The sequence below is a fragment of the Meriones unguiculatus genome, chromosome 11, assembly GCF_030254825.1.
Source record: "Meriones unguiculatus strain TT.TT164.6M chromosome 11, Bangor_MerUng_6.1, whole genome shotgun sequence".
Lineage (NCBI taxonomy): Eukaryota > Metazoa > Chordata > Mammalia > Rodentia > Muridae > Meriones > Meriones unguiculatus.
In genome coordinates this window covers 15,810,464-15,834,969 of record NC_083359.1, presented here as the reverse complement: position 1 = coordinate 15,834,969, position 24,506 = coordinate 15,810,464, and the positions used below count along the sequence as shown (strand labels likewise).

The 24,506-nt window shown below is 48.7% G+C and overlaps 1 protein-coding gene across 1 annotated transcript; it reads right to left on the bottom strand.

Annotated features, from left to right (window-relative positions):
• LOC110547220 (proton-coupled amino acid transporter 3-like) lies at positions 1 to 24,506 on the bottom strand. The gene is made up of 10 exons (XM_021634618.2): positions 24,187 to 24,506; positions 21,453 to 21,543; positions 19,023 to 19,111; positions 15,941 to 16,036; positions 10,150 to 10,234; positions 8,332 to 8,550; positions 5,740 to 5,835; positions 4,838 to 5,004; positions 1,345 to 1,514; positions 1 to 313 (listed from the first exon to the last, which is right to left on the bottom strand). Exons 1-10 carry the CDS (start codon positions 24,390 to 24,392, stop codon positions 45 to 47), a joined length of 1,488 nt encoding a protein of 495 aa, XP_021490293.1. The 5' UTR covers positions 24,393 to 24,506; the 3' UTR covers positions 1 to 44.

The following is a 24,506-nucleotide window of genomic DNA, read 5'->3' as shown; positions in this document are numbered from 1 at the left end:
AGAGGATGAGAGGAAGAAAGAGCTATTCAAATAAAAATAGGCAATTATGTGTGGAGCCTTGTAGAGTTGGCCATGGAAAAGTGGGCCTGCAGGGTCATCTCATAGAGGGCTTGGTATGTCCCAAATACACAGCCTAACAGGCCCAGGATGCTGATCATGATGTCCTTGGCAATGGTCACACAGCTCATGTTCTCAGAGTAAAACGTGGCAATCTCCAGCAGGGGCGGGATGATGAGGGCCAGGGCGCTGCTGCTCACGGAGCCCACCAGGGAGATGACCAGGTCCAGGCGAGGGATGAGGACGGCTGAGAAACCTGCAGTGAGAGAGGAAAATAAACTCACAGAGTGTGCCTCCAAGAGGAGAGCCCTCAACAAGCATGACTTTGTGCTTTAAGGGTTAGGCCAGGCACCATAGATCTGGACCCTGTCTCTCCTCCAACTCTTAAAAAAAAAGATTTTTGTACATAAAAACAATCTCCCTCCCCTGTGTGTGTGTGTGTGTGTGTGTGTGTGTGGTTTGCACTCACATACCTGTGTGAATATAAAGGCTAGAGGAGGGAATCAAGAGCCCTGTTCTAACATCTGTCAATCAGTCCCTTCTTTATCCCCTTGAGATGGAGTCTCTCACTGAACTTGGAGCTAGGCTGGCAGCCAGCACCTCATCCCAACACTAAGGGTCTCCTCCATCTCATACTATAATCAAGCTCCGGAAGAACAGTGTTTTCACATCTCTGGGTCAAGCATTCCCCAGTTATTTAACTTTTTTAAATTTATTTTTTTTTAATCCTGGGTACCTCTTCTGACCCTCGCTTCCGGGAATATGCCCAAGAAAGGATGGCCCAAACCTTCTTCCAACATTTCCTCAGCAACACCTTCTGGTTGAACAGGTGGGTGAATGAAGAGAAAAGAGGGAGGAGAAAGTCCTGAAATAACCCAAGTCTTTAACAAATCAGCCCTTCGGAGGTTTCTTTACAATCAAAAGGTCACCTGATGGCAGTGGGACTTGACCACACATCAAACAGGAAGGGCACAGGTTCCAGGGGTCAAATCACCCATTCTGTCATAGAGTTGTGTGCTGTGGGGATGTGACTTAATTCTTCTGGGCAGGCAAGTGGCTGATTGAGAAAGATCCTGCCTTCTCCCGTGAACCAGTCAGCACTTACTCTCTAAGCAAGAAGACTGGGGGTAGCCTTCCTCCTGTGACAGGTTTTTGAAGCCTGTTTCAGGGGGTGGGTGAGAAGCAAGGAGACAAACACTTTGTAGATCACAGAGACAAGTGGGCGCTACACTGAGGTATGAGCCAGGTCATAGGTCTGAGTGAGTAAGCACCGTCTTCCTTACTCACAGGTCAGGCAGACCAAGGCTGTGCGGACAGTCAGGTCTACGAACAGAGCCCAGTTCTCAGACACTCTTGAGACCACGAAGGGGACGATGATCTCAGCTGGGATGTGGAACTGGAGGGCATAGGTGAAGAAGATGCCAACAGAGTACATCAGCTTAACGGACTGGTACAACCTGCAGACAGAGCATTGGAAGGACGTGAGATGCTCCCAAGCTTTGGGGAAGGTGGCCCAGGACTCATCGGAAGCCTCACAGGTTAGAAGCCAGTGACTGGGGCCAGACTGGCTTAGACGGGACATGGGAGGCCCATGGGAGCACACGTTCCTGGGGGTTCTGAGGCCGTGGGAACCTTATGTTTAAAAATTTATAAATTTCATAGCCGTGTATAGTACAATTCACAGTATGGCAGCCATACAGCCAAGACAAATCAGTCCACCCCTGATCTTCACTTCAGTTCCCTCAGAGTTTTCTAGAGATAATCTATGTACAGAGAACCTTTGAATCTGTGTGTGCATGTGTGGAGGTGCAATGATAACCTCAGGTGTCTGTCCTAGCCTTCTACCAGACCTGGAGCAGCACCTCTCGCATTTTGTTACTGCTGCATATGCCAAGCTAGCTACACCACAAACTTCCACGAATTCTTCTGTCTCTGCCTATCGGGGATTACAGATGCGCGCCGCTGTGCCCAGCGTTTGTATGGGTTTTGAGGGTGCTAAGTTGGGCCTTCATGTTTGGGTGTCAACACTTTGCCCACTGAGCCATGTGCCCAGCCCTGTGCCCCCAATCTTAAGGAGAAAGTGGGGGAGCCACACATACCCCCATTGAGGCACTGTGGCATGTCTCTATGAATTGTTTTCCTGTGTGTACACATGTCTGGTGCTTCTATTTAACAGCACAGAGATTTTTTTTCTCTAAGTTTTTCACCTGCTCAGCAGTTAATGGGAAACTTATTCTGTCTTTTGCCAAGAAAACAATGCAGCAAAGACTATCTTTACACATATCTGCTTATCTCAGCACACGTGATGCACACTCACATAGCTCAGCATATGTGATACCTACCCACCCACATATCCCGCATCTGCTTATCCTAGCATCTACCACGTGCATCTGTGTGTTCCTTTTCTACACATCAACTCCAGAAGTAAAAAATGAGATTTAAATTATTCTTTTTTTCTTGACCCTGGGTCTCACCCTGTGTCCCAGGCTTCGAGGTTGATATGCAGCCAACGATGACCTCGGGATTATCGGCATGAGCCACCACTCTGGCTTACGCATTGCTGGGAATTGAACCCAGGACCTCACGCATGCTAGGTAAGCACTCAACCACTGAGCTACGCATCAGCCCTCAGCTATGATTTCACATTTCGATGCTTATTGACACACTGCCCTCTTGTCCTAGTCTATGAAGCCTCCAGTTACCAAATAATGTGTGAATTGTGCCGGTCTCTGACACTGCAGCATGTGTGTGTTCCTGTGTGCAGGCTGTGGAGGTGTGGAGCCGTCACCTTGTTTGTGATGAGGCGTCTCTCGGTGGGCCCTGGGACTTTCACTGAGTCACGTTTGGCTAGGTTGGTTGGCCAGTACACTCCAGGGATCTGCCTGTCTCCACCTCACCAGCACTAGGATGGCAGGCATGTACCTCCAAGCACTAGGATGGCAGGCATGTACCTCCAAACCCAGATTTTTATACGCGTGCTGGAGGTCAAAGTCAGGCCTCACAGCCCTGTGGCAAGCACTTAACTGGGTTATCTCCCCAGCCCCAACATTCTAATTTTTTAAACTGGCATTTCTTTTGTATGCTTTGAGGATCTTTTTGCATATAAAATTGTGATTTTTTATATCCCTATCAGCCCCCTACCCCCCTCTTTTTTTCTCTAATTGTTGGTGTTTTTATTGGGAAGGGTTGTTTGTTCAAGACTTCCGTCAAGAGTGAGTTCCTTTATCGGCTGCTCACTCATACTAGCTCACTCATACACACTCATACTGACTTCAGTTCACTGCCACCCCCATAATGGAGAGACTCTGCCCAGGATAGCTAGAGGAAGCGCAATCAGACGAGAATAAGAGCAGCATATTAAGATAATATCTCCCTCGCATGAAATAAGGCACAACTTCAAAGAATTCCATGTTCATGATCTCATCTGTCATTAGCAATATACAGAGAGGAGGGTGAGGCTGGTGACATTTTCCTCATTTTGCTGCTCTGGCTTTGGGGACCATGAATGCCACCATCACCTCAACCACCTGAAAGCCCAAGGCTGAAAGGACCATAACAATAACAGAGGCACAGAGCTTGCTGCATGCTCAGCACTTTTCTAAGGATTTTCCGTATATTAAAGCAACTGCTGCCCACAGGCACTCTGCCAGGGAGTGCAGGAATTATTTGTGCTGTTCACCAAAGGCCCTTCCCTGCTCGTGGTGGGAGATCTGACAGGAGGGCTGCCTGTTCTAGCTCAGGTTAGGCGTTTAAGCTGCTGCACTGGCTGCCTGGGAAAGGCAGGTGGCATTCAGCGGCCTTGTCACGACAGCCGTGGAGTGTGGCTGAACCATTAGAATGAGATCCAGGGCCATCCAGCGATGGCACTTAGGTGACTGCATCATGAAGCTGCCCTGACTGATACAGGAGGCACGTGGGTAATCCTTACTGCACGGAAGGGTGGGAGGCTCGCTCACAGCCACGGAGGAGGCAGAATGTGGAGCCTGTTAGTTAGCTTTAGAGTATGTGCTTAGTCACTGAGAGTCCAACACCTCCACCAAAGGTCCCACCTACAGACGTCTCCTGGATGGATGGATGAAAGAATGAATGATGGAAGGCAAGGACACTATACTGAGTTCCAGCTGGGGATACTCAGTGGCTTAAATAGCAGTCGATCTGTGGTGCTTTAACATTCTCTCTCTCTCTCTCTCTCTCTATTTATTTTTACGCAGGTATGGTAGTGCATATCTATAATCCCAGCACTTGGGAAGCAGAGGCAGGTTGGATGATACCAAGCCTAGCTTTGGCTACAGAGGAAGTTTGAGGTTATCCTGGGCTAAGTGAAACCTCTCTCAAAAAAAAAAAAATTGTTATTGTTCTCATCATCATCATCATCATCATCATCCGCACAAATGCTTTGCTGTGAAGTTTTCACTTTCTGTTTCCGCAACGGCCCGACATCACTCATCTTAGGGCCTTTGCATTTTAGGGTTGAACTCGGACCCAAGTCTTCTCTCCCACTAGGCAGTGTGGGTTGGAAAGGTCACTGCAAGCCTCTAATGTTGACATCCTGGTTTGCTCCACGAAACCCTTAATGGTAATGTTTTAAGGCTGCTGTGAGACACTGAAAGGGAACACGGGGCCTAGTCGTCAGACTCAACCCATGATCATAACTAACACGACTCTCCACAGTTCATTTCCTCTGCTAAAGGAAACGGTTTCACGCGTGCGCACGTGAGCCTGCCACCAAGGCTCGCCTCCCACGCCTCCCTGTCCCCCCTTGAGGCAGGCAGGTTCCTACCAGCAATTGGGCAAGTTGAGAGTGATGCTGGCCTGAGTGTTTGAGCCAAACTTCATGTAGCCCAGGGTCCCCAGGCAGACGTAGAGGAAGATGACACAGGACATCCCTACGTACAACACGGCAGGAAACTGTTGTGGACTCTTCATCTGGCTTTTGAGGGGCAGAACCTGGAAGCGGAGGGTTTGGTAAAGACAAGGTCGAAAGAAGTGGCCATGGCGGCGTAGGTGTAGATTCCCTTACAGGCCTCTGAGTTCTTCTTGTGGTGGGTGGAGTTAGCGAAGAACCCCGCCACAAGGCCTCACCCCTTCTTCAAGGCCACCCCCCCACCCCTAAGGCTGCACCCCTGCACGAGGCTACAGCCCTCCACAGAGCCACACAGCCACACCCTCCACAAAGCCACCTTCTCTATATTGCCTTATCACTCCAATGGCCACGCCCCTCCCCAGCTCCACGCACAGGGCCATACCTCCTCACAAGGGCACATCACCCACGTCACCACTCCGCAGGGTTACATCCTCCACGCAGCCAGGACCCCGCAGAGCCATACCACGTGGGGTGCGCCTTTCTATATCATTATTTCATGTGACCCTGCTCTCCACCTCGGCTTTATGGCCACACACACCCTCCACGTGGCCACACCCCCTCCGTGTGTTCACGCCCCCTTCCTCTTGTCTCCCGCTTGCTCTTGCCCCCAACACCCCGCTCAGTGTGGACTGATGAGTAAATTCTCCATCTTTGTCTTTGTCTTGGGAGCGTGAGGTGTGGTCTGGGTTGGGAGGTGCCCTCATCAGTGCAGACTTTCCCTTCACCGGGAGAAAATCGTGCTGCCCTGCCCACGACACTGCTAGGGTGACATGGGGACGCATAGCAGGCCGTTCTGTGGGGCACTGCATCCTTCTTACCATCCCCACGCCTTCAAAGGTGAAGATGGCCGTGCCGAAGAACAACAAGAAAGTCTTCCAGTGTGCAACCAGGGGCAGGTTGCTGTGCCGTGGGAGCTCCTGAAAGAGAGGAAGGGCGCTGGCTTAGCAATGGGGTGGTCAGCTTGGGTAACATTGCTGACAGAGGTAGTGTAAAGGGCGCTCCTACTTACTGTCTTATCCTTTTTAAAGTGTTTTAATTAATTAGTCAGTTTATTCCCAGACGGACTCTGGCGCAGTCCAGGCTGACCTTGAACTCTACCTGCGCCTGAGGAAGATTTTGACTTCCTGATCCTCTAGTCTCGCCTCCACCCCCCTGAGTGCTGGGATCACAGGTGTGTGTGCTGTGTTGAAGGTGAAACCCAGCTCCTCCTGCACGCTAGCGAAGCACTCGCTTACTGTTTGAAACATTTATTGTTTCAAAGTAACACCAAACTTTCCGTTTAGTCATTTTACCCATGAGTATACTCACTCTGCGACATTCCTACCACTACTGTTCATCAGCAGGGCCTTGTCAACCCAAACAGAAACTCAAAATAATTCTTGGTTCTCCGCCTCTTAGCAACCCCTCTGTGTGTTCTGCCTATGTGAACGTGGCTGTTCCAAGTACCTCCCGTGAGGGGGAGCTTGTAACTTTTGTGTCTGGCTTATTTCACTTATCTTAATGTTGGGTAAGGGTCCTTAAAAGTGGAAGAGGAAACCAGACTGCAGAGAAGGAAGAGTCAGCCTAGTGTTGCTGGCTTTAACCATGGCAGGGCCATGGGCCAACGCATGCTTGGAAAGGCAAGAAAGCAGGCTCTCTACGAGAACCTTTGGGGAAGGGTATGGACCTGCTGATTAACTCAGTGGGACCTCCAGCGTCCTAGAGGAAATCTGTATCGTTTTTAGGGCTGGGGTTCTAGGTTAGTTGGTAGGGCACTTGCCTAGCATGCATAAAGACCTGAATTTGATCCTCAGCTCTTCAGAAATCCAAATATGCTAGCACATGCCTGTAAACCCAGCTCTTAAGAGGTAGAAGCAGGAAGATCAGAAGCTCAAGGTCACCCTCCAATACTTAAAAAGTCTGAAGCCAGCCTGGGTTTTATGAAGCCCTGTTTCAAGAAAAATACCTTGAAACCAAAGGAAATAAGCTGAAACAAAAACAATTTTAAAAAGAGTCTTAGCTAATAGCTCAAGTAGTAAAGTGCCTGCCTAACAGGCTCAAAGCCCTGCGTTCAACCTCTAGCTTGGCGTAATTGGGTGCCATGGTGCATGTCTGTAAGTCTGGCACTCAGGAAATGACCCTCTGATCAGAAGCTCAAGGTCATCCTTAGCTACAAAGCCAAAGTGGGCTAATGAGAGCCTGTATACAAACAAACAAAACCCAAACTTTCCAGATGTGTGGTTATTCGTTATAGCATCAACAGGACACTAATATAATCCCAAAGACTTTCATGCTCAAAGAAATGAAGCAACAATGGTGGAATGTTAGTAGCGCCAATGATGGGAGGTAAACCAGTTGACCCAATCAGAAAGATCTGCTCACCTGCCGTCTCTGTTTTCAGTGTCTTTTTTTTTTTTTTTTTTTTTTTTTTCTGGAAATTGGGAGAGATATGGTATTTGCAGTTGTTTTATTTCGAAGATCCAGGAAATTGTTTAAAGTCTTTGGTACCAAGTAGATCAAATTTCTTTACCATCTCTCTCTCTCTCTCTTTCTCTCTCTCTCTCTCTCTCTCTCTTTAAAACCTTTTAAATGCATTTATTAGGTAGGGGCAAGGGTGGTTATGTGTGTCATGGTGTGCATGAGGAAATCAAAAGATATCTTGTGGGGAGCCAGCCCCCTCCTACCACTCTGTGGATTCTGGTGATGAAACTCAGGCTTGCAGGCACGTATCTGAGTCACCTAGCCAGCCCTACATCTTGCCTGTCCACTGACCAGTGCTATATCTCCCATGTGTGTTTTGTGTGCGTGAGCACTTGCAAGCTCACCTATGGTGTTCTATGTTTGTGTAGGTGTGCACGCACCCAAACCAGCGCATGTGGAGGCCAGAGGTAGATAGCCAATTGTTTTCCACCTTATTCTCTAGAGTTTCTTATTGAACCCAGAGTTCCCCGTTTCAGCTAGGCTGTCTGGCCAGTGGACCGCCACCCACCTTTCACTCTCTCAGTCCTGGGGTTACATGAGTGCCCCACTGTGTTAGGCTGTCATGTGGGTACTGGGGATGGGAACTCAGGTCCTCACACTCGGGCAACAAGCTTTCTCCCCATCTCCCTATGGTGGTATTTCTTATTTGTCGAGCCACAAAACCCCCAGCTTCCCTAACAACAACTGGATCACAGAAGGCATTCAGCAACTCAATTCCCAGTGACTCACTGTTATCGGACATGACCATGATGCTGAAGATGAGGGTGCTGATGGTAACGATGTCTAACTTTTACAGCTTGTGAGGCGGGAGTATCACTAGAAATCACCTACACTCAGAGCAGGGGACCGGCCACCTTCCTCACCTTCACCTTCCCATCATATCCATGACCCTGCCATGCCTCAGAAGCCCTGGACCCTGACCCCCGTTCTGGGTAGTTCCAGACACAGACCTGGATGAGATACATGAAGATCAGAGACAGGCTACCCAGGGTGGTGATGGTGGCCAAGGTGGAGAAGATGGACAGCACCTGCGGGTTCTGGATGAGTACCAGCAGGATGAGGAAGGGCAGGATGGTGACCATGTAGAAGCGAGTGTCCAGGACAGGGGTCATCACCAGGTTCTGCCTGGGCTCGCAGACGTCGGAGGTGAAATGAGCTTCTTCCATGATCTGCCGAAGGGACACACAGCAAAAGGTAGAACATCAGTCAAGAGTCACCGAGAGTCATTTCCGTTAGGATTTCAGCTCATCAACGGATTACTTTCTGCCCCAGCAGAGAAAACATATTATTCGTGACTTATGTGAAATTTCAATATAGCTAGATGTCTTTAGAAACTTTTTTTTGGTGGGGGGCATAGAAATGGCTCAGTGGTGAGGAACACTGGTTGCTCTTACAGAGTCAATTCCCAGTACCCACATGGTGAGTCACAGTTCTGGGAGTACTGATACCTTCTTCTGACTTCCACGTATAGTGCACTTACGTAACTGCAGGCAAAACATCCATACACATAAAATGAAATGAGTGAGTCCTTGAAGCAGTTTTAGACCTACTTAATCTTATCTATATGAATTGCCTGGACGTATGTAACTGCATCATGTACATGCCCGGTGCTGGAAGAGGTCAAAACAGGGAGTCAGATTTCCTGCAGCTGGAGTTAGAGATGGCTGTGAGCCACCACATGGGTGCTGGGAACTGAACCCAGGTCTGGATCTTTTGAGAGAGCAAACAGTGCTTTTAACTAGCGAGTCATCTCTCCCGCCCCACAATTGAGTGTCTTCTGGGTATACAGTGTTCCTGGGGGTGGGCTCCGGGGGACAAAATCAGCATTGTTCCTAAGGTGTTGCCTGCCTTGTTTTTTGAGACAGGGTCAACGGCTGGTGCTGAGCAAATTAGGCCAGGCTGGCTGTCTAGTGAGCAGCAGGTCCCATCTGTCTGTGCCTCCTGAGCACTGAAATTACAGCTGCAGGCCCCAAACCCTTGTATATATACATATATATGTATGTCCTGGGAAATGGATCTTAGGCCCTGTGCCTGCAAGACAAGCAATTTACTCCCTGAGCTATGCCTTCACCCCCTCCTTTTTGAGACAGGGTCTCATGTATCCGATGCTGGCCTTACCTCAGACTTGCTATATAGCTGAGTAGGACCTTGAACTTTTGATCATTCTGCTTGTATCTTCCAAATGTTGGCATTTATGGATGTGAGACATCCTGTCTGGTTTTGAGAGCGCCAAAGCTAGACACCTTAACTGTAGTGCATGTGATTCTAACAACCGAAAATGCTAGGCATCCTCAAACCCAAAAGGTCTTTGTTGTTCTTGTTCTGATAGACAATCTCTTCTTCCCTGTGAAGTAACAATTCTTCCCCTCACATGACTAGAAAAGGATTTCGGTTACATAAGCACATCCTTTACAGACTTTGCCGTCCAAGTGGGGCGGGGCTGGGAATTGAGCAGCCTGTGCTCCAGCAGTCCCTCCGTCCTTTCTGGCCTGCGGGTGTGTGTGCACCTCAGTCTCACAGAGGCATGAAGGAATGCTCTGACCGACTTGTCTCATGTTGGGAATGTGATGAGGGGAACGTGACCGCTTGTTAGACATCTTGGGTGTGACAGCCTGAGACGCTTTTCGGGAGGACAGGGAACGGCTTTGGCCTTGCCCTGGCCCCAGCCGTTGTCTAACATAGGGCAGGCAGGGTTGAATGCTATGTATGACCCCAAAAACAGTGGGAGGCCGCTCTCCTCCCACCCCGCCCAGAAGAGCTCTCTTCACCTGCTGTAAATTGTCTGCCATAAACATGAAATACACAATGCAGAAGCCCAGCTGGGTGACGATCAGCAGGAAGCTCACCACGTACCTGGGGAGGAAGAGGAGGAGACAAGTTATTGTTTAAGGATGGGTCTGATCCTCAAAACAGTTGTTTTGTTGATGGTTGTCCTGGGAGAAATTCAGCCCCTCAGAAAAAGTTGGTAGTATAATAAAATTAATATTTGTAAACTCTGGCTTTAAATAGATAGTTAGTTTGCTTTTTTAAGATAGGGACTCATGCTGCCCAGGCTGGCCTCTGATTATCCTTGTAGCTAAGTGTGACCTTGAACTCCTGAGTTTCTAGCTTCTTTCCTGATAGGTCTGGCATCACCACAATCACCCACAACCATACATAACGAAATTTATTCGTAGCTACCTTTGGCCCTGAATTACATTACGTGTACATGCGCGCGCGCACACACACACACACACACACACACACAATGATTTCAATGACAAATCCAGAAGTCATGAAATATCCATCTGAAATATCTCAGGCAGATTTCTCCTAAACCTCAATAGACAGAAATCAACATCAAATACATAGCCTATATTTTAGATGTCTTGATCATCTCACAAATATACTCTTTTTTGGGTGGGAGGCCAAGGCTAGCTTTAAACTTCCTATGTAGCTCAAGCTGCTCCTGAACTCCTGATTTTCCTCCCTCTCCCTCCCAAGTGCTGGAGTTGCAGGTATGCCACTCACTATACCTGGCTTAACTTTTCTTCCCCTAAAGCTGTATGTTATGTTTGTACCTCTTTAGCCTTTTTTTTTTTTTCCAACATGGAATATTTTTGCATGAATATGACCCTGCTTTCTATTAGGTCATTTTGGAGAGTTCAGGCTGGCCTTCAAAAACTGCCCACATGGTGTGTTTGTGTGACTGACTGTTTCCTCCAGATTAGATTTCTGGAAGCACTTTGGGCAGATGACAAAGGCAGTAGCATTCTGTTCCTCTTTTAACATGCTGGGGGTGGGGGGGACCATGGCCTCTTGTTCTGTGGTTTTGGATCTCTCTTCATACATGTACCTCCTTATACCCAAGGTTTTAGAATTTACTGACACCCACATTACAAAGTTGGTTCAGGCAAGCCTGGGCATTGCACTTAACTTTGAAAAATTAGCATATTCTTCCTGCTTTGTGTTTTTTTGTTTTGTTTTGTTTTGTTTTGTTTTTAAGACAGGGTTTCTCTGTGTAGCTATCCTGGACTTGCTTTGTAAACCAGGCTGGCCTCGTACTCACTAAGATCCGCCTGCCTCTGCCTCCCTGAGTGCTGGGATTATAAGCCTATGCCACCATGCCTGACTTGCTCTGTAGGGTTTTGTTTGCTGTTTTTCTGGTACTGAGGATTGTTTTCTGGTACCAGGGCTTCATGCATGCTAGACAGGAACTCTACTCCTTTGTTTGTTTGTTTGTTTTTGTTTTATTTATTTTTTTGCAAGGCACAGTTTCTCTCGGCTGTCCTGGGCTCACTCTGTAGGCCAGGCTGGCCTCAAATTCATAGAGATCACCTTCCTCTGCCTCCCTGAGTGCTGGGATTACCGTCGTGGGCCACTGCACCTGGCTAGGCATTCTACTCTTAACCTACATCCCAGACCTGTTTTCATTTTTTTTTCTTGCAGCTTTTTACTCTTCTGTGGTAGCTGCCTTCGACAGAGCATCTGTTCAGCCGGCATATCCTTTTTTTCTAGGCTTGGTCTTGTGGATTGTTTATCTCTGCCTCCATCCCTGGGTGTTTCTTGAGAGCTGATCTCAGGTCCAGAGGTTTGATTAGATGACATTTCTTCACTGATTCTTTTTTTTTTTTTTTTTGGTAAGAGAATTTCAGACTGATCTTTATGTCCTCTATTCAGTCACAGGACCCCTGTGGCATGGGCTACTATGGGCTCAGCTTGGTACCCTGGGCAAGGGGCACTGCTGTGCCCTCCGTCATAAGGTTCCCCACCAGTGGCTTTCCATCTAAAGGCTGAGTCTCCATGGGTGATTGCTACCTCTGTGGGGCAGGGAGCGCTTAGTCGAGCCTCTGAGTTCCTCTCAGTGCACTGAAAGTGAAGAATTGCTGGTTGAAGTGAGGCTCCCCACCCCCTTCCCCGCTCTCGGGGGTTTCCAGATTTCCTCAGTTACTGATTTCCAAAGAAATGGGATGAAGGAATCCTGCTGGGTAGAAAGTAGGGCGTCTCGAGTTCTAATCTTTGCTCTGACACTGAACTCCTGTGTGGCTTTGAGTTACTTGGTTGTGTCCTCTGAGCTGGATAATTTTCCATCTCAACAGGCATGTTGACCTCCAGGGGCTGTTACTGTCTTATCTATCTGCTTAAGAGATGTCATCAGACATGGATCCTGACCTCATCTGGCTGATAACTAGAACAGTTTCTGATTGGGCCATAAGGGCTCGCTTGATTGAGGAGCCTGGGGCAGGCTCTGTGGAAGGGACTGCTGCTGCAGAGGTGTAGACTCACTGCCCGGGGAAGGACTGTCAGAGAAGGTCACATGGCGGGGTCTCAAGATGTCTTTGTCCCACGATTATCAAGGTCTTTTGTACCTTTCATGTGTTATTTTGTCGTGAGAGCTCTGGTCACACCATTTTTCTAGGGCAGTGTAATCTCTCGCTGGAGTCCTACTCAAGACTGATAAGGTGATAAGACATGCTCAAAGAGAAAAACGTTTTGAATAGAACCAGCTTGTGTGTCTCTGTGTCTGTGTATGCTTGTGGGCAAGTGCATGTGTGTGTGTGTGTGGGTGCTCAGATGAGTGGCGATGAGGGTCTAACCCAGGACTTCTAGCCATGCACAGTCTCACTCGGAAGGGAAAACAGAATAGGCAGCAGAGGTAGTTGAGGAGAGGGAATTGGGTAGGAGAGGGAGTAGGGAGAGAAATGAGGGTGGAGAGCAGACTTGGGGTGAGCAGGAGCAAGAAGACAGAGGACCTGCAGAGAGAAGAGAAACCGGGGTAGGGGCATCTCTGTGACAAGCTGGAGACCCATGACAGCGTAGGCTCCTCGGGGGATATGGGGCTGACTCCAGCTGAGAATCCTAGTGGCAGGGGTCATGAAAACTAAAGAGACTGCCTCTAACTAGACAGAGCTCCTAGTGGAAGGAGGAGAACACCAATTCACCCACAAAAACTTCAACCCAAAATTTACCCTGCCTACAAGATGTGCAGGGATAAAAACAGAGCAGAGATTGGGGGAATTCACAATCAATGCCTGGCCGAACCTGAGATCCACCCCATGGGGAGAGAGCCAACCTCTGACACTATGAATGATACTCTGCTAAGCTTGCAGACAGGAGCCTAGCATAGAGGCTGTACCCAGAAGTGGACTGAAACAGATGCTGGGACCCATATCCAAGCACTGGGCAGAAAGCAGGGAGACTTGTGGAGGAGTGGTGGTGGTGATGGTGGGAATGATAGAAGAGAGGGGGACAGGAGTTTTGCCAACAGTGACGCCTAACCAGAGCTCATAGGGGTGTATGAAGACTGAAGCACCAACCAAGGACCATGCATGGACTGGACCTAGGCACCCTGTACAGATGTAGCCAATGGGCAACTGGTCAACAAGTGGGTCCCTAGGAAGGGGAGAAGAATTTATCTTTGACATGGACTCTGTTGCCTGCTTTTTGATCACTTTCCTTTGGCAGGGCTGCCTTGCCAGCTCACGGGGGAAGAGGACTCGCTCAGTCCTGATGCAACTTGATGTGCTCAGGTAGGTTGGTGGTCCTCTTTTCTGAGGAGTAGGGGAGGGAGAATGAGAAAAAACGGAGAGAGGATGGGACCAGGAAGAGAGGAGGGAGGGGGCTACTACTGGGATGTAAAGTGAATTTAAAAAAAAATCCTGGCACAGGGGTCTCCCTACATCACTAAGCCTTGAATTCGGGCAGGCTTTGAGCTCTGGTGTTTCTGACAGCCTTCTGGGAAGGTGGCTGTCCTAGCTTCCTCTGTTGCTGTGATAAAACACTCTGACCAAAGGCAATACAGGAGAGGAAGGTGTTAATTCCATCTTACACCCCCAGCTCACAGCCCAGAAAGGCTCGTGGGAAAACATCTAACCATGTTCTAGACACTCAGGGTTGAAATGTCCTTGCTAATTGCATGTTCTTGGCTCTTGTTAAACAGCTTGCTTGCTTCCTTCTGCAACTGCCAAACAGGATGTAGTTTCCTGTGTTCTTTGTCTCTAAAATCTCCCTTTAATATGCATTCTTGGGCTGCTCCGTGAAGGGTTTCTCTCCAAGCAGTCACCAGCAGGCTTAATACAGAGTCTTGATATGAACTTGGGTCGTGCTGAGTAGTCCCTGGGTTTTACCCCATAACAAAGGGAACAAACTAAATGTCCACCATGAAGGGACTGGTCAACTAAAATAGGGTAAACACCCCCACCAGAGAGCAGTGAGCCATCAAATGATGAGATGTGTCTTGTGTGTTCCAAGATGAAAAAAAAGAGAGATATGTGTCTGCGATGATTGATTTTTGCTGTTAACAGGACATAGAATCGTAAGGAAAACACATTTTAGGGCACATCTGTGAGAGACATTGTAGAATAAGTTGACTGGCCAGGCATGGTGGCACATGTCTTTAATCCCAGTACTCAGAAGGCAGAGTCAGACAGAAGTTGCCTGGTTTACATAGTAAGTTCCAGGACAGAGAGGGGCATGTAGAGAGACCCTGTCTCAATAAAACAAACCAAAACAAACAAACAAAGAATAGGTTGTCTGAGGTGGGAAGATCCACCCTGGAGGTGGGTAATACCATGCTTTGTGTAAGTGGCTGGAACTGTGAGCTGGGATAAACCCTTTCTTCCTCAGATATCGTCGCAGCGACAGGACAAGTGACTGATACACTACAAGATTAAAAAGAAATCTAATTTCAGGCTAGCTGTACAGGTTCATGCCCAGAACTTGGGAAGAATGAGGAGGGGTCCGGTTGAGGGTCATCTTGGGCTACAGAGCATGTCTGAGGCCAGCCTGATGCGCAAGAGACTGTTTCAAGGGAGCAAGTCAGTAAGCAAAATGAATTTAAAGTTTACACCTATGATTTTAAGTAGCGTACAAGAAAACATAAAACGAACCAGGGCTCAAGCTGGAGCTCAATTGGAAGAGTTCTAGCCTAGCATTTATGAAGTTTCGCTGTGTGTGCCACAGCGGGGTATATGGGAAGTTCAAAGTCATCCTTGGCTTCTGGGCTAGTTCAAGGTCACCCTGGCTATATAAGTTTTACACTCACACACAGCTTGATGTACTAAGGTGAAGAAGGAGGTGGGCTGGGGCTGTGGAGAGGTACTCTGTCTTGCTTGATGGTTTCCAAAAAGAGCCTGTCTGCCTAAAATAAGAACAAAACAAAACAAAACAAAAAACTGTGCAAGCAGGGGCTGGAGAGATGGCTCAGTGGCTAAGCAAACATATACTCTTGGAGCACTGGACCCAGGTTCAGTTCCCAGCACTCACATCAGGGGCCTTACAACCCCTGATGTAAGGAGCTGGCCTTACAACAGGGGTTGTAATATAAATTATAATTATTGTAATTACAAATTATAAAATGTATACCTCTAGCTCCTGCGCTCTTTTCTGCCCTCCTAGGGGAACTTGCTCATACTCTCATACAGGCACACAGATAGATCTAATTAAACACAAAATAAAATCTTAAAAACAAAAATGACAAAAATCCTTGTGTGAGCAGACATAAAGCTAGAGCAGGCAGGGGAGGAGGGATTCTGTCATGGTTCCATCACTGTAACTGTTAGCGCTTGTGCAACCAGTTACCTGCCCCACACTGAGTGCGTTCTCAACCAAGGATTCGGGCATGTTTCCAGGCTGTACATTGTAGTCTCTTCATAGTTCACAAGACTCCTCTGCAGTCTAGGGTGAAAGGACAAATGATGCGTAAGTTAAAGCACTTTTGCTAAAGGTATACGCCTAGGCTGGCGACTGTTGTGTGCATTTGTGTGAGGCCGGGATGTCCTGTGAACTTCCTAATAATAGTACCATTTATGCAACCCTCAGGAGTTTACGTACTAGTTTATACAATTTTATGCGTTTGTGCTTTTTCTTTTTTTTGTTTTTCTTTGACGGGGTCTCACGTAGGCCGGGGTGGCCTGGAACATGTGCCGCTGGGGAACAGCTTTGACCTCTTGCCCCTTCCTCCACCTCCCTATAGGCATGCACCCAGCAGCATGCTTTAAACACAATATTTAGGCAGATTTCCCTGGTCTTGTCCTTTGGAATAAACAGCATCTGTTCTTTGGTTTAAATAAGCAAAGCAGGAGAGGGGGTGGAGGCAGAATGGGCGTGGCCAGCCAGGGTGGGTCTTGGTTTACACCGAGATTTCGAAGCCCTTCGAGGGTGCTATCTTCCTTTCTAAGGGGGAGTAGGTAGCTCTGCAGTAGAACTCTTCTGGCTCTGGGTGCGAACAGAGAGGAGCAGCTGCTGCTGGCCACATGCCACATGCACAGTGCTAACTGCATGGCTGGGGGACAGAAACGAGGCTCAGGACTTTATGAAGCCTTCTAAAAACGGCGTGCCTGTCACCCCAGGATGCTGCAGGTATATGTGGAGATCTGGAGATCAAGCTCATTCCGGACTACATAAAGATTTAAAGCCAGTCTAGGGAGTTACCAAAACAAAAAAGGCAGAAGGCCCTTGTCGGATAAAAGACCATTGTTTTGAAATGTTTATTTCAGAGAAAAATGAAAGACACTATTAGCCAAAGGGCAAAGCCAGACGGTTGGCAGGTTAGTGCTTGCAGGAGTTCCATCACTGTGAGGACCTGGAGGACTTGGGGAGGGGCCATTCAGAGAGTCACTGATGGTTAAGGATGGGTTTAACAACAGGAAGAAAGGAAGGAAGGAAGGATGGACGGAAGGGAAAAAAGAAAAGGAAAGGAAAAGAGGGCAGTACAGAGTTGGGAGGGTGCGGAAGGGAGTGATCTGGAAGGAATGAGGGAGGAGGGTGAATGTGATTACATAACTTTGTATGAAATTTTCAAAGAACTAATTAAAAAAAAAAAGTCAGACAGGTCTTCAAAGTCCAGCTCTGCCATTTCCCAGCTGTGTGACCCAGGCCAAAGTATTTAAGCCTAAATCTATTCATCTGTAAAATGGGATTAAAACTAGTCCCTCTCTCAGAGGGGTTCCTGGGAGGAGTACAGAAATCTTGCAAAGGCCTTGGCTCAACCGATTCACGCCATTTACATCAATGCAAAACCCTGATGTGTGACGTGATTTATAAGCCGAAAGGGTGCTCTGACCAGCACACACTCCAGGTACGTCCACTTGGGTTCTGTTTGTTTGGCTTTATGACGAGTTTGGACACTGAACTTGCACGCCAGGTGAGTCCTCGACCACTGAGCTACATCCCTAGCCCATAAAAACTTTTACTCTATACCCTTGCTTCAGAAATGCTCATGGTATAGCCCAGGCTGGCCTGGAACTGGTAATCCTCCTGCCTCAGCCTTGACTTCTGTATAAGGTCTTTTCTCACTTCCAGGGACACACTTGGACCTGAATGTAATAAGAGTGGCTGTTTCCTGAGGAGCTCAGTGTTCTGTGTTTTCATTGTATGCTCTTTTCGTCCTAAGAAAGAAACCACTGAGCCATCTCTACAGCTCATGTCATGCTAACTGTCTCCTTCACTTTTATTAACGTTCCTTGAGAGGGTTTTCCTGGAACAAGTGGCTCTGTGAAAGCACCTGTATTGGAGTAGGAAAATGAAAAGAAAAAGAAGGGCATTGGGCTGCAGCTCATTTGGTAAAGGGCTTTCCTAGCATACCTCAAGGCCCTGGGTTTGACCCCCAGCACTACATTAAAGGGGTGTGCAATCACATGACTTTGTTACTAGAACTTGGGAGGTGGAGGCAGGTGGATCAGGAATTCAAAGTCATCTTCAGCTCTACAGTGACTTGGAGGCAAGCCTGGGCTGCCTGAGACCCTGACTCAAATCAAAGGGGAGATAGGGCTGAAGAAATGGCTTAATGATTAAGAGCTTGTACTGCCTTTTATAGGGGACCAAGAACCCATATGTGCTGGCTCACAACTATCCACAACTCCTTCTCAGGGGATCTGATGCTTACTTCTGGCTTCAGGGGGCTCCTGCACATGTATGGTACACACAGACTCACGAGGGTGCACGCATGCACACAGATAAAATAAAATAAAATTTCAAAACAAAATAAAAACCCCAAACTGAACAAACCAGGAGGATGTCTGAGGACCCCCCACATACCCAGTAGTTCTTAGGGCACCTTTGCACATTTTGCTACCTTTGGTTCCTCCAGGTGAGGAGGGGTGTCGGAGCCAGCGTGGCTGCTAATTCACTAACTGCAGAATTGGGTCACACCAACACACCGTATCAGCTTCTTTTGGAGGTGCTAGGGATGGACCCAGGAAGCCTGTACCACACATCTTCAGGCCTGGCTCTGTTCTGGTGTAACCAAATACCTGACATGAAGCAACTTGAAGGGAGGGAGGGTTTATTTTGTCTCACAGTTTGAAAGGACACAGTCCACTGTGCTCAGAAAGGCATGGTAGAGTTCACGGAGTAGGAGTGTGAGACTGGAGCTCCCCACACCAACAAGCCAGGAAACAGAATAGACAGAAAGCACAAGGTCCACTTCCTCCCACAAGCTCCACCTCCTAACTTTCCACAGCCTCCTCAAACAGTGCCACCAGCTGGCCCAAGTGTTCTAACACATGGGCCTGTGTGGCTCCTCAAATGATAAAACAGTTTCTGTTTGAGACTCTCTTTGAAACCCCTTTGCCACCTCTGGAAGATCCAGAGGAGCAGGTGTGGTAGCCTGGAGAAGTGGTCCTGGGATGGAGCCTTCAGGGTGAGAGAGGTGGGCTCTGACCTCTGGGTGAGGTGGCTGGCACAGTTCAGCAGGATATCCATACAGTGCACCGTGAGGACCCCGATGGCCAGGAGGCTGACAGGCCCCACCTGGAGGAACAGAACGGGAAGACAGTGAGACAAAAGTTGGCCATATCTACAACCTAGCCCCCGTGTAGTCAGGACAGTAGAGTTCTTCTCAGAGTAAAACTCTCTAGATGGATTGTAGCTCAGTGGTGAGGGCTTGGAGCAAGTGTGACATCCTGGATTCCATCCTAGCACTGGTCCAAGCAGACAGAAAACTGTATATGGAGACACATGCCAACAATGCCAGTGCTTAGGCTGATGCAGGAGGATCACTGTGAGTTTGAGGCCGGTTTGAGCTATGTGGTGAGACCCTATAACCAACCAACTAGTCAATCAACCAGCCAACCAAACAACCAACCAACCATTCAACCAATCAGCTAACCATCCAACTATCCAACCAACCAGTTAACTAATCAGCCAACCAACCAACCAACCAACCAACCAACCAACCGTCCAAGTATTCAACCAATCAACTAACTAACCAACCATATAGCCAATCAGCTACCTAACCAACTAACCAACTAATCAGCTAACTACATAACCAACCAACCAGAAGTTGTCCATGATGAGTTGTTAGCTCAATGTCCCCTGCCTCTGGATCCTATTTAGTGTCACTGTTGAGGGCCTCTCCCACACTGGCTAGAATTCTTCCTGGGACAGCGAGTCCACCATCCCATGCAGCCCAGGCCTTTTCTCATCTGCCTCCAGGTATATTCTTCCAGAATCCCCCATGGTAAATGTATCTCCTTTACACGCCTAAGTCCCAGCGCACCTAAGATCCTTAAAGACCAAGGTTCTGACAGTTAATCAGCAGACCCCAGGGACACTGTGGCGGGTGTGTCTGTTGAGGCCAGTCTGAGCCACTCTGCGCAATGCAGGATGCCAGGTAGGGCTGCACCCCTGGGCAGGGACCTTCCCCCAAGACTTGACAATCAAAACTGTCCCTGGACATGACAGACTGTCGGAGGAGGGGCGGCGGCTGTCAGAGGAGGGGTGGCCGCTGGTGTAGCACACTCTTCCCTGTTGAGGATCGCTGCTCCAGAGAGCCTGTGTGTCAGACCCCCTCTTTAAAAGCAAGGCTGATTGTCAATCACAGTCTTCCGGACGTGACCGGAAGGGCACAATGTGGCTTTATAGCTGTGTCCTAGGTGACATTATTTTGTCACAAAGAGACAGATGAGGGGCCAAGAGTGCGGCTAGACCTCCCTAGGAGGCAGCCTCCATGGGGCAGAACCTTGTCTTGTTTACAACCTTTAATCCCGGGGAGCCAGGCACACCCCTACTCTCGGAGGTAAAGAGGACAGTCTGAAGAGCTAGTGAGGCATCGGGGAGTGCGCAGTGGCAGAGCCAGTCTGCCTGGGGCTACGCGGGTTTAATGCTCTTCCGCAGACATCTATCTAGGATCTAGAGGGCTCCGAAGGAGAGGGTCCTCCCTCTGACTGGAACTGTTAGTCAACAGAAAAGTCAGGTGGGAGGAAGCCAGGAGCCACTTAACAGGCTCGGAGAAGACAAGCTGACTAAAGAGACCTCCACACGGCATCACCCAAACCCTACAGGCACTGCGAGGGTTTACTGTGAGGGTTTTCTGCGTGCAGGTCTCCAGAGCTGGACTGTGGGGAGAAAGGGGAGCCCTGCCGTTCGTTATCACAGATTCAAAGCAAGTACGTCAGTCTTTTGCAAGCTCCCTAAGTATTCTAGGGATGTCCCATGTAAGGTGCAGCCTTCATGCTCATAGGACACAGTAGTTTCCGAGAGGAGGCATAAGCCAGGAGGTGGCGTCAGCGGGGTGTAGGGGACATGAGGACTGGTGGGACAGCCTTAGTTCCATGCCTGGCCCCTGTCTCACACACCATCAGATGGTTTTATTCTTATTTTTATTTCCAAGTGCTTATGACCCAGGGCTTCATGCAACCAATCTTTGACTAAGCCACATTCTCAGCCCTTGTGGGTTTTCTGTTTGTTTGTTTTTATGTTTTGAAGCATTCTTGCTCTGTAGCTCAGGCTTCCTTGAAACTCACTACAGAGTCTAGGTTGGCCTTGAACTGGAGAGCCTCTTGCCGAAGCCTTGGTGACTTATGAGGTGTACGGAACAGGAGTCACACACACACACACACACACACACACACACACACACAAGTTTACAGGGACAAAGTGTGATGTAGAAGGGGAAGTGGGGGAGGAGACTGGACAGGAGGGTGGTGAGTGGAGATTCTGTGTTCTTCCTGGTTGGTTCTGGGGATGTGATGGGCACAGCTGCTACGGCAGAGCCCAGACCCCGAGAGTCACCCATCACAGAGGTCTAGAGACATGTCTCTCCCCACCCCAACTTGGATGAATCTGATTTCTAGCCCGTGCTGCCTCTTACCAACAATCCAGCGTTTTTCACAGCCAGGGGAAGTCCCAGGAACCCTGTGCCAATGTTGCTTTTCAACAGGTGGATAAAGATTTGCATAAACCTGTGGTAGGGAAAGTGAGAGAAGCTATTGTGGGGAAGGGAAAGGGGGCGGGGCAAGGGCAGGAGAAAGAAGAGGAAGAAAGCAAAGGGAAGAAGAGAGGGAATGGAAGGGCAAGGCAGGGCTGTCTCCTAGCTTTCCCCAGCATCGTGTGTGTGTGTGTGTGTGTGTGTGTGTGTGTGTGTGTGTCTGTGTGTGTGTGTCTGTGTGTGTGTGTCTGTGTGTGTGTGTTGGGCAGAGGACAGAGCTTAATGTGTAAAGTCTGGTGTGATTCCCAGTCAGGGTGCTATCCCGGAACATGTGACTCAGGGCTGGTGCCAGCTCAGGAGGCACAACCAACAGGAAGCTCTGAAGGTGAAGCAAATAGAAATTTGCCACCATTTGGGAGATTCTGAGGTTTATTCTCCCAAATAGTAATCACTGAGGCCTGCTGTGCTTCTAATGCTTAGAAAGGCAGTGAAGAACAGTGACCACTGCTCCAATTCATAGAAAATTTGTTGGCGGGCCATCTTAATCTAAATACATAAAGATTTTTGTTGTTTGAGACAGTCTTATGTAACTCAGGATGACCTAGAACTCCTGATCTTCCTGCTTCCACCCCTGATAGTCGGATGCCACCGTGCCTACTCACTAGGTCATTAACTTACTAGAGAAAGTTCAATCATTGAATAGGATATATAAAGTATCTGCTTGATTCTATTCAGCCCTTCATCTATGACTCAGCCAACATTCATGTGAATAAATACATACAGATCTCCACAAACAGACACACAATATAGACTCATGCTGTGCACTGTATAAGACACAAAGCTTAACAGCCATTGCTACTGTGCACAGTGCTACGAGTACCGAGTACTGAGTACTGGGTACTGTGGGGCTCCAGGTGTGCTTTACACCTGTATCAGCCGCTGCTGGCCAGTCTGGGAAGAGTGGCTGTGACAGGGCTGTGAGAACAGAGTCGGGGGTTGCCACTGGTCTTCCCTGGAGGAGCTGGTTTAAGCGGGCAGTAGCATGCACCCCTTCTTGATTACCAAGCATTGGGCCAAGAATTCCTCTGCTGCCATGGGGCTTTCCTGGCAGAGGCCGAAAGGATGCACAAACCACACAGTAAATCCGACGGAGAGAAAGCTCCTGCCTCAAGGTGAAAGCTGCAAGGAACCCAAACCTATTTCTAACATCTCTCCACCAACATGGGAAAGACATGCTCTTTCATCTGTGTCACTGTCTCAGTTAATTCACAGCAAGCCCGGGACACCAGACTTTCTACACAATTGTTTCTTGATGACTACAATTATTGGAACATGTGTCACAGCCTCCTCCCACTTAGGTTTTTCCCTTCTGTCAACTCCTCAGTCGTCTTACAGTCTCTCCTCCCTTCAATTCTCCCTTCTGTGCTATCACAGATAGCATCGGCCTCACTTGTGCCTGACCTGGAAACGATGAGGCATTATGGGAAACCATTGCATCTTGGGTAACAGCACTCTGCCTTGGGTCACAGGGCCTTGGACAGCACACATAGGCTCGGGGCTACGCTGAGACGTTTAGGAAGGTAAGCTTTCTGGTTTCCCCTTGAAAACAGTACATTGCTACGCTATTGTGAAGAATGTGCCCAGGACTCATCCGTGACAGATAAGCACACTTGTGGCTACTGGGTGGCCATTCCTATTTGTGTTTAAGTGTGCATGATTTCTACACAAGGGCCTATGGCACTTGCAGGGTTTTGAATGAATTTCCTCATGAATGATGGTGCTCCGCATTTCTTGGTGTCTCTTGAGCCCCTCCCACATTACATATACAAGCTATACTTGAAACCAGACAGCAATACTCATTGTAAAAGATTCAGAAGTTAAAAAAAAAAGCTTATCAAAGAACCTTGCAAAGAAATGTTGCTTTCCTGTCTCGCAGCCTCCCACAGCCCTTCCTCAGAAGTCATGGTTGCTGCCTGGTGTGTGTGTGTGTGTGTGTGTGTGTGTGTGTGTACTTTACACTCTTCTTTTTCTCTTTGTCTCCCCCATTCCAGCCCTCCAACTCTGGAACCCAGGTCCTTGTGCGTCCTGGGCAAGGGCTGGAACCCTGTGCTGTATCTCTATCATGTGTATGTGCTCTCAAAGACACATCAAATAAACAGTTGTAGCTTTTACATAAGCAGCACTTTGGGATTGGGTATAAAACATCACCATTGCTTGTCAGGGTTGAGGCAATCCCGTAATCCCGGCACTGAGAAGGCTGAAGCAGAAGAATTGCAAATTTGAGGCCGGTCTGGGTTCGAGAGTGCAAGTCTGTCTAGAGAAAATCTATATGTCTGAGTGTGGGGCAGTAAAAACGGGACCTGGGTGATCCCGTGTTTATCGGAAGATCTATCTCTGTTGGGGGAGGGGTGGACTAGGATAGGACAGGGCAGAGAGCAGCACCCTCCTGGCGCCAGGGATCTGCTCTTTGCTTCAGGCAGCTCGGCTTGGGAACAGCTGCTCTGCCTGGGTTCTTTGCAAGGATTGGGAAACGTGACACCCTCCCCCCAAGACTACTCCCCAGAGTGTCAACATTCTTAGGTTCTGGAACTTTTCGGTGCCACCGGGGTACATGAGGAAGCCCTTAGAGGCTGAGGTCTGGCTGTACTTGCCCTGGAAGGGTGATGGGACCACTCACAATAGTGCATTGGCTTCCCCGTGAGGGTCTTTCTGCCGGGAGACGCTGCCGCCGCCCTTGCTGCTGCCACCGTCGCCGCCACCGTCGCCTCCGCCGTCGCCACCACCACTGCCTCCGCCACCGCCACTGCCATTTGAGGAGGCTTTAGACCCACCAAGCAAATTCTGCTCACTGTTGTCTTTTTTAAGCAGCGATGTCTTCCCCATGGTGGACAGGTAGCAGAGGAACAGCACTCAGCTGCAGTAGATCCTCGATGGGCTTTCTTCAGGAGAAGCCATCCAGACAGCTGGTCTCAGATGCTGGCTTCTGACTCGTGGATG